The 11,220-nt window shown below is 33.6% G+C and overlaps 1 protein-coding gene across 1 annotated transcript; it reads right to left on the bottom strand.

Moving 5' to 3' along the window:
- Positions 1-3,101: 3,101 nt before the first annotated feature.
- On the bottom strand, positions 3,102-5,430 carry LOC116002246 (secoisolariciresinol dehydrogenase-like). The gene is made up of 2 exons (XM_031242348.1): positions 5,390-5,430; positions 3,102-3,924 (listed from the first exon to the last, which is right to left on the bottom strand). Exons 1-2 carry the CDS (start codon positions 5,428-5,430, stop codon positions 3,126-3,128), a joined length of 840 nt encoding a protein of 279 aa, XP_031098208.1. The 3' UTR covers positions 3,102-3,125.
- Positions 5,431-11,220: the final 5,790 nt, after the last annotated feature.

Raw genomic sequence — 11,220 nt, 5'->3', positions numbered from 1 at the left:
CCTTTATAAACTCATCTCTTTTAATGTTGTGAAAAGTTTCTGACCTAAATTTTTGTAGTTAGTAGCACTATAATCGATTGAGATGTTTATAAATTAATGTGATCCAAAGACAATGCAAAGAGTTTAAGATATATAATCATTCATATATATATATATATATATATATATATATACTATACTAATAAGAGCCAAAGACAGTTAGGCCTAAAATGGGTAGAAAAAATAGTGGTCAAATTATTTAATCAAATGGATGGTTCAGATGAATTATTTAATCAAATAGATGGTTAAGATAATTCAGATTAATATTATTAATAGAGATTACCTAATTTAACCTTACTTTTATGATTATCCGTTAAGTTTTTCGTTAAATATTTCTTCTCAGTTAATATTCCGTTAACTTTTAACTTACCCATTAATTTCTATAAGAAAGATCTTAGGTTCGAAACTCATCTCAATCAAATTTGACATAATTAAGTTTCTTTAATTTAGAATTATGTGTCTACAATACCTTTATTTGAAAAAATTATTCATTATCAAAAAATTAAATTCAATAAGAGAAATAATTTCATTAGTTATATTGTCTTTATTTTCTCTCATGCAAAGATTCTTTACATTCATATTTATCAATTGATATTCATTACATTGTCCATTATCTTATTTTTACAATATCTTGTAATTAAATATCAAAGTTATAGTACAAAATAATGTTATATATTTATTTACCAAGTATTTTATTAATACTATGAAAAACATTTTAAAATAATTTGAAGCTAGTTATATTAACTACTTGGAGATTGGTTGACAAAGAGAGTACTCAAATAACCCAACAAATTGAAGCGGAATCGCTCTATTTTTACTCTTATTGAATTAAATAAATTAGTAGTTACACAAAAAAATGATACATATGTATTTCTTTAATACCATGAAAAAAAATAAAAAAGAATAGTTTGAAACCAATCATATTAACTACTTGGGGATTGATTGATAATGAAAGTACTCAAATAACCTATTACCCAGCAAATTGAAGCGAGAAACTACCTTTTAATATCTTTGGAATGTATAATATTTTAATTTTCTAAATTTTTATTAATTTATTTAATCTTTTTTCTTAAACTAGGGATTTCTTTATCCACAATAACTCATTCAACAATAATGGTTGAACCAAATGAACCCCAAGCAGAACACCTAAAGGAAAGTCAATAGCTCCTATATCATAATCTCATTGCATGATACAAATACCATGATTGGGAAACCCAAGGCCAATGAAACATCGTTGTCATCTATGCTACCAACAATAACCGAATTGCAAATAACACACTACCATTTTTAGACCAAATGAAAAGTAGTATTTATTTAGACTATCATTTTTAGACCAAATATTTAGACTATCTATTTTACAAGGTTGCAAACATTTATTTTAGTAATAATTATAATGAATTTTCTACATTATCTTGGATTCATATACTTTGAGTTATATATTTAAATAAAAAAATTCGACATTCAATTACCCATGTATAAACTTCTCCTATATAATCTTGCATTGATATACTTTCAAATATTTATTTAAATATAAACATTGGGCATTAACCCATACGCGCAATGCGCGTATAAAACTAGTATATAAATAAAGTGACTCAAATGCGGCAGTGAGCTCCCATGCGGTCGTGCAGCTGCATCTGGTCGTCCGATTTCATTAATCAACTGTAATTCGAGTATGTTTAAGTGGGTTATTATGGTAATTTTAGTATCTATATTACGTGAATTGAAATTATGCATTTTAGTACATAGTGTGGTGCATTTTAACACATGTTGTGGTGCGTTTTATTACGTATGTTGGTACATTAACTGTGTTGTGAAATAGTGTGTTTTAATCCATCCGCTGGTGCATTTTTTATATGTAGAGTGATGTGTATTTTAACACATGTTTTCTAATAAGTGTGTTGTGGAATGGTGTGTTTTAATCCGTCCTCTGGTGCATTTTAATACGTAGAATGGTGTGTATTTTAACACATATTTTCTAATAAGTGTGTTGTGGAATGACGTGTTTTAATCCGTCCCCTGGTGCATTTTAATACGTAGAATGGTGTGTATTTTAACACATATTTTCTAATAAGTGTGTTGTGGAATGGTGTGTTTTAATCCGTCCTTTGGTGCATTTTAATACGTAGCATGATGTGTATTTTAACACATATTTTCTAATAAGTGTAATAGTGCATGTTTATAATCTGGGATGGGCATTTTCAATAAGTGAAATTGTGCATTTTAACACACGTTGTGGTGCATATTTTAGCACATGTTTAATTTCTAATATGTGTAAATAGTGTATGTTTATAATCTGAAATGAGGCACGTTGTGGTACATTTTAATGCGTAGAATGATGCGTTTTATTACGTATACTCATGAATTTTAAGTGAATAGGTGCATTTGGTTATAGTGTGGAATGGTGTGTTTTATCAGTTCTCATGTACATTTTAGTACGTAGAATGGTGTGTATTTTAACACATATGTATTGTGCACTTGAACTCTACTCAGTATATATATATATATATATATATATATATATATATATATATATATATATAGGTGCTCACTCAGGTTAGAGCTCTCGTCCAAGAGAGAAATAAGAATCATTCACAACCGTCTACATGTGCAGATAAACGAATCAGATGTAATTTTAAAGAAACGACGCGGTAACATTTTTGTAAATATCTCGAACTTTGGTATAAGTAAATGTATTATAAGCGCAAGTAGCCGGTGCACATTTGCAAGTAAAAAATGCAAGTAAAATCACTAACAAGTGCAAATAATATACCTTACCATTCATTCACCTAGGTGCACCTAATTATAGCTTTAGGTGCAACTAGTTATAACGTTAGGTATATTTAGTATTGATGCTCAGTGTACATTTTACTTGCACTTCAAATCTGATCTCAATGTTCAATTATTTATGAAAATGTCACCCTTTTAAAAAAAAAAAAAAATCACTGGGCGAGTGGTTTGCACCTAAACATACTCCTATATATATGTGTGTGTCTGTATGTATGCATGTATAATGCATTAAACTAACATAGAAACTTGTTAACAACAAATTAAACCCCCATCATTGAAAGTTAAATAAAAATGCATCAAGAGAACAATTTGTTTAATGCTTCCCTTGGAGCAACATTGGTAGTGCTATATCCACCATCAATCACAAGATTAATTCCACTTATATATTTTGACTCATCACTCCCCAAAAACATTGCCGCCTCCGCCACATCCTCCGCCTCCAACACCACTCCTTTCAAGTTGGCTATTTCACACACAAACTCTTCAACCTTCCCCTTATCCTTCATCCCAAGCCCACTCATCAGCATCGGCGTCGCCACCCCAAACGGCGAGATACAGTTGGCTCTGATCCCATGCTTCCCCATCTCCACCCCCAAGTTCTTCGCCAGCCCCACCACCGCGTGCTTCGACGCCAAGTACGAGTACGGCGTATCCCCATTCGTCACCGCCGCCGTGCTAGCCGTGAATATGATGCTGCCCTTCTTGGCTGGGATCATCACTCTCGCGGCGTGCTTCGCGCACGCGAGCGAGCCGAAGACGTTGACATCGAAGACGTGACGAAAGTTGTCGTAGTCGGTTTCTTGGATGGCGGCGTCTATCCTTCCGCCGGTGCCGGCGTTGCTGAACATGATGTCGAGCTTGCCGTGCTTGGCCACGGCAAAGTTGACGGCGTTTTCAACGTCCGCCTCGAGTTTGACGTCGCAATGGACGTAGCACAGGGCGTTTGCGTCGCGTATTTCGTCGCAGATGGATTGGCCTAACTCGTCCTGGATGTCGGCGATGATCACTTTTGCGCCGTGCTTAACGAATAGCCTCGCCGTGCACTCGCCAATCCCGCTGGCGCCACCCGTTATCAAGGCTACTTTACCTTCTAGCCTGCCAATATATTGTTATTCATCAAACATAAACAATAATAAATTCCATGTCTAGAGTACTTTTTTTATTTTTATTATTCATAATGGGATAAATATTTACTTAATTGGAAGATAAATAGACTACTCCGCTCGCATCACAATAGTTGATACATGTTCAAACCCAAGACATTGACTCCTCGCAAATTATATCGTGGACCGTGGTCCACAATGCATTGTGGACCGCGGTCCCAAAACGACGTCGTTTTGATTAATGAAAATAGACGGATGAATTCGCGCCACTCACTTTCTTTTCATATATACTGCAGTTACATTTCAACACAACTTCAGTTACATTTCAACACAACTGCAGTTACCTTTCAACACAACTGCAGTTACATTTTGATATAACTACAGTTTTATTCGATAATATAAAAACACAAAAGTGAAACTGTTATTCAGTATCTGTTCATATACACTGCAGTTACATTTCAACACAACTACAGTTACATTTTGATATAACTACAGTTTCATTCGATAATATCAAAATAAATGTAAGGCATTATCTTTTGGAATGAACTGTAGTGTCAATTACGGGGCTCTGTCTCCCGCTTACTAAAACGACGTCGTTTTGGGACCGCGGTCCACGATATAAGAACTTTTGACTCCTTATGCTTAAATAGATGGACAAAATATTGCTGAACAGATATTAATTAAATTGTAACAGGGTCAGAATACTAAAAACAAAAGATCAACATAAGAATGTCGATCAAAGTAATTCTAGAAATATTACTCAATTTACCATTATATAACCAATTTTTTTCACCATATATAAATCCTCAATATTTTCATTTTATTACAATTATTTTATATTAAAGATTCCAACTCTTCATTGTCCGACCAGAAACATATAGTTACCATTCTCCATGAATAATCATTAACCTTTAATTAATGTCATTTCTTGAGTACTACATTGGCTCCACAACCAAGGAGAAAGTGTACCAATCTTATCTCCACAGGCAAGCTCAATTCTAGCACAGACTTAGTTCACTAGTTCAGTAGGCACTAGCAATATTTAAGGTAAGACATACAAGTTTAAAACTAATCACTCCACCAGCTCTCAACTCCCCCACCAAAAATTTAACAAAATATTATAGTCTAACAAAAATTTAACAAAATATAGCAAAATATAGTGGAATTATGCTAATTAGGTTAACCCAAAAAGTCCCGTATTTTCCTTGGATTAGTTTCCGCATCTTATTAATTGAATATCATTTGCTATATATTCTTCTTACACATGTATGTAAAGTTATAAACACTACCTGGTTGACTTAGTTTCATCAATTTCATACAGCTCAAATTAAATCACATAATTAATCTTATAAAACAATCCATGCTATCTCAAACTAAATTTATGAAATCATACCTTTTCATGATAGAAGCATTTGATTTTATCCATGCTATCTCAAACTAAATTTATGAAATCATACCTTTTCATGATAGAAGCATTTGAGGACTGGTTTTTAGACATTATTGTTTATTTGATCAAGCAATCTCTGCTCCTTTGCTTATTATATCAATATAACTACAATCCCTGTCTATATATATTAGTCCGTATCACATTTGAATCTGGCCTGCTGTGAGAAAGATATGAAGAGGGAACTGACAATTCTATTGGCAATGCCCATAGTTTGATTTTTGTTTATAAGAACCTTAATAAATTGCAGTGATCAAACTGTGGGTCCCTTGAGCATTGCCAATAGAATTGTCTCTTCCCTATGCAAATCTATGTGACTGGCCAATTGTGTTTGATCAGTCTATGTGGTCATTGCATGCTTAGAATTATACATTATTTAATTTAATATACTATATATGTTGCCGGAAACTGGAAAACTATTATCAGTTTTGTGAGGGTCAAACCACATAAAATAAGATAATTTAATTATCAGTTCTCCAGTTCCGATCCTATTTGCGGTTTTCAGGCAATAGGCTGTTGCCGTAATTGCTAATGGCCCTGTTTGGTAAATAATTAGCCTATTAGGAGATTTTGGCTACTATTAGTTGTTTTATTTGGTTAAAAAATTAATATAAGTGTTTGGTTAATAAGTTGTCTGTAATTATAAAATGCTACTCAAAGCAACTTTTTCAATTAGCTTTTTGAAAAAAAAAATAAATTATATCAAACAACTATCAGCTAACATTTAATTTACCAACTATCTTTCTACCATTAGCTAATGTTATCAACTAATCATACCTTTTAACCCAATAAGCTAACCGCCATTTACCACACAGGCCAATATCATTTTTAAGGTTCATGTTTAACCAGAAATATTTTTCAATTCTTATTAGATATGAATTGAATCCTATTTTTTTTTTTATGGTTTTGGTGACAATAATAGTTATGGGAAAAACTTTATATTAATAAATAAAATTTACAAAATACATGAAGAGATGTATTTATAAGAGTACAAGCATTAGTCCTAATCAGGTCACGAATAATAAAATATAAATTTACAATAATACAGTGAGAGGGAGAAAAAATTATAGTGTAATTAGAATACAGAGTCCTAATAGTCTAATATATTGCCTCAAGCTTAAGGTTTTCTGGATAGAACATTAAGCTAGTCTCTTATAACGTTGAATCTGGTTGTAGTGAGTGGTTTGGCTAAGATGTCTGTCAGTTGATCTTTTCTAGATATGTAATTTACTTGTAGTTCATTTTATGCTACTTTGTCAAAACAAAATGGTAGTCTGTTTCTACATGTTTCGTTCCAGCATGAAATGCTGAAAAAAAATTAGCAAAAATGACATTGTAAGTGACTATTTTGTGGTACAAATATATGTAGGGTCCACTTCCGATTTGGGTCAGGTCAAAGTGAATTCGGGATATTCGTTGTGAGACGAAGAGATCGATATATTATAAGCTCAAAACAAATAATGAGTGAATGAGAAATTGATTCTCAAAGTAGACCCATTTGATTTGGAAAATGAAAGTGGATAGGCTTGGAAGAAGCACTTGTCCCACATTGAAAAAAGAAGGAGATTTGCACCACTATATATATATATATATATATATATATATATATATAGAATTACATTCATGTACAAACATGCTTTAAAATACAAACTTGTGGACATACCTGGGCGTTCGCTTTTAATTATTTAGTTTCTTTCTATTATATTTTAAACATGCGTGTTATGTTTTTAGTTGAGTGGGGGGCAATTTGGACTTTTTAATTTAGTTTTTTTCTCTACCTATGGCACTCACTGGTTTGGACGTTTGGTATTCCATCTGTACGCACGGTCCTGCTTTCCCTTCTACAGCACAGCTTTGTAGTCATAGTTTCACTCTCTCCTTGATGAGAGTAGAAGCAGAGAGTTTGGCGAGGAAGATGATTAAGTGTTCATAACAGAATGGGAAGGAGAGAAACTGAATTGATTGAAATTATTTCAACAGTATGGAGGTACAGCATTATAAATGGATTACATGGCGGCAAAGTTTGTTGTAACTGCCGTTTCTAATGAATGGACTGTATTGCCCTTCTATACATGCTATTACTCCTTCCCTGCAGATGGTAGTCGCTGGGACTACGGACGATGCAAACGTCGATGACCACCAGTCCAGTTGTCGGTCGAGGTATGTTTTCCCCCCATTTTCTTTGTCGTTTTAGTGTCGTTGTTGGCTTTAATTTTTTGTTTTGCTTCTTTCTTCTCGTGGGTGTGTGCATGGTCTCAATTGTTGGATTACCGGTGGGTTATGTTAGTCGTGGGTCGGCGGGGTTGTCGGATTTGTCTCAATTTTTTGGGTGTTGGGCAGATTAGGGTATGCTTGGTGTCCGGATTTGGCTCACTTTTGGGGTTTATGTCGTTTAGGTTGTGAATCCGTATTTTTGGGTCGTAGTTGCTACCCTATTTAGAATTTATTGTTCTATAGTTGATTAGAATATTTTGATTGGAAAACTAAAGGAAAAAATTGCAGTTGATGGATGCCTAGTATCTAAAACTTGAACCCTTTTGCAGACATGGTCACAAGTGTTAACTTTAGATCATTTTAAGAGTCCTGCATTTGGCATGCAAGATATTAGTTGTTTATTCAATTACATTGCATTTTGACTATAGTTGCATTTATGTTCGTTTCTAAAAAAAAATATGTTGCATTTTAGTCCGTAAGTATTCCATTGTGTACACTTCTTAGTACTCTCACATATTTTCCAGAGTTTATTGAATTGTGTTCCATAGAAGTTAAAACCTTTAAAATTTTGAGTTAATCCTTTATTTATTTATTTTTGTTAGCTTCTTTTTAACGATATTGGTAGTTGTTTTTCTATTCTTTCATCACGCATTGTTGTACCAAAGTAACTGTATTATTGAAACTCCTCTATTGTTATTATTTACTGCTAATACTTCCTACTTGTATTTAATTACAAGTTTTCATTGTTTCCCATTGCCATTGGTCGTTTCACTGGCGTGTGTTTTTTATTTGTGTGCACCAGTGTGCACTCTCATCGCAAACTGGGAATGTTTAGCTACAGCATTTTAGTATACTCACAGTAAAGCCAAATTCATTATCTATAGGTGCACACCATGACTATTAGCACAAAAATACTTCAAATAATCCAATAATTAATATATACCATACTCAAAATACTTTTTTGTGTTGTTGTTGTCTTGTTGCAAGATTGCAAGAAGTCCCGGTGTGAAATGCTCCAATTTTTTGCTCACATTTGGCAACTTGAAGTGCCCATGTTTATATTGTTTTTTTTTTTTTTTTTTTTGTTTAAGGTTGTTTTATAATGATAGTACCACTGCTTAAACACTTATCAGGTTTTCACAACTATGGATTGTTAGATCCTAAATACGAAACAATTTTGTCACTGTTTGGTCTTTCGGCTTACATTCTATTTTAAATTAACTTTTTACTTGTTTTTCTATTTGTGCACACCCTACGCATTCTTGGAGGCTACCTGTTCTCCAATTACCCTAGCCAGGGCCGGCCCTGGGCATGTTTTAATTTCTCAGTGCCATTGTAACCCATCGGTTTTTCCGACAAAGTTAGGGTTCGAAAAATATTTTTTTTAGGCTATAATATTTATGAGGTGATCTCTTGGTACTTCAGAAGGATTTTTATAAGTGAGACTAGTTATTAACAAGCTGCGATCTACGTACCGGTCACGAACCGTAAAATGTTAAAGGATGCTTATACAGTTCGAATTTTCCTAAAGATTAGATTATTAAGTATGATACGATTAAGCCTGAACTTCTAGTTAGTTCAAGTGAAAATTTAAACGGACTGTAAGGGGTAAAATTGTTACGGACCTTGTACCTATATTTCGCGAGATACCGAAAAATTCCCAATTTTAGTGGTTATCGACGGGATTATTTTTAGGATAGTTTTGGTGTTAGAATTTTCTCGAATTAAGTTATAATCCTCCGAACTTTCATCTGATTTAACCCCAAACTGGTAAAATAAAATTGTTCTTCAAGGAGCCACCATAGGGAGATGACAAGTGGCAATCCAATCACCACTTGGTTGGCTCATTTATGGCATGTCATAAGAAGTATGGGAATGTTGCACTTGATTTCTTAACCTTCAAGCCAAACTCACATCACCCCTCTCTCTCCTACTCCATAATTCGAAAATAGCATAAGGAAGAAGAAGAAAGAAAATAGTTTAGTCTTCCACTTGTGATCAAGAACTCCCAAACATTTCTTCAACTCAAGTGTTCTAAGTGTAGGTAAGACTTTAGACTTTGTTTGGTTAAATCCTTCCTAGAACTTAAGTGTAAACTAAAGGTGCATGAAAATGTTGTTATTATGGTGATTTTTCTAGGATCTTTGGTGAAGGACTCAAAGGAGGAAACCAATGACTCTTATGGTTTTTAAGATCTTCCAAAGAGGTAAGGAATCCCTTAAGTTGGTTTAGTCACTTGAAGGTGAACAAATGCTAGTAAATTATGTGACTAGGAATTTTATGCGAAAATTATGTGTTAAGTTTGTGGATCTACTAGTTGACTCAAGAAACCACACTTTGGATTTTTGGTAATTTTTGTATACATGTTCATAGCTAATTTATGCATGTATATGTTGTATTTATGCCCATATAGGCTTATACTTGTGAAAATAGTGAAAGGAAATCAGGATAGATTCTGGCAGTAACTTCCGAGATTTATTGGGAAAATTTGGTAAGGTATTTTGACTCCATTTTTCTCAGATATGTAGTTCAATAAGTGTAGAACCCGCATATAAAATTTCATAATGATCGGAGTAGTATAAGTATGGTTTTCGAATTTTTTTCCAAAACTGGTCCAGAGAGAAAAATTCTGGACAGCACACTGCCAAGGGCAAAAATGGAATTTTCTGTGTTTATTCGCGGATCAAAATGACCAAGACTTTTTATGGACATCAAGTACTATAAGTTGGGGTTCTACCATAAAAATTTCAAGTGAAAAAGAGTTCGGGAACTATTTTTACCGGCTCAATCTTTCGGACTGCGCCAAGCTGGAATTTTCTGAAAAAGAATGGTTAGGAACAATTTTGACAAAAATATGTTGTAATAAAAATAGTAACGAAATTTTGGAATGTCACAATCAATTTGGAAGAAGAATTGTGTTTTTAAGAAACAAGTGTGACTCTTGTCACTTGGAAATTTCGTGGTGAAAAGCCATTGACAAATGTGTGTATTTTGGAAACATATTTTGATAAGTATAATTGTTTTGAGTCGTCATGTGAATATGCTAATNTTTTTCCAAAACTGGTCCAGAGAGAAAAATTCTGGACAGCACACTGCCAAGGGCAAAAATGGAATTTTCTGTGTTTATTCGCGGATCAAAATGACCAAGAATTTTTATGGACATCAAGTACTATAAGTTGGGGTTCTACCATAAAAATTTCAAGTGAAAACGAGTTCGGGAACTATTTTTACCGGCTCAATCTTTCGGACTGCGCCAAGCTGGAATTTTCTGAAAAAGAATGGTTAGGAACAATTTTGACAAAAATATGTTGTAATAAAAATAGTAACGAAATTTTGGAATGTCACAATCAATTTGGAAGAAGAATTGTGTTTTTAAGAAACAAGTGTGACTCTTGTCACTTGGAAATTTCGTGGTGAAAAGCCATTGACAAATGTGTGTATTTTGGAAACATATTTTGATAAGTATAATTGTTTTGAGTCGTCATGTGAATATGCTAATGTGAGGTGTCTTGTATGATTAATTCATACTGCAGAGCGAAGTCTATTCGCTGAGTGAATGGTGAGGTGTCTTGTATGATTAATTCATACTGCAGAGCGAAGTCTATTCGCTGAGTGAATGGTGAGGTGTCT

Source organism: Ipomoea triloba, chromosome 1 (assembly GCF_003576645.1).
Source record: "Ipomoea triloba cultivar NCNSP0323 chromosome 1, ASM357664v1".
Lineage (NCBI taxonomy): Eukaryota > Viridiplantae > Streptophyta > Magnoliopsida > Solanales > Convolvulaceae > Ipomoea > Ipomoea triloba.
This window is presented reverse-complemented; position numbering and strand designations above follow the sequence as displayed.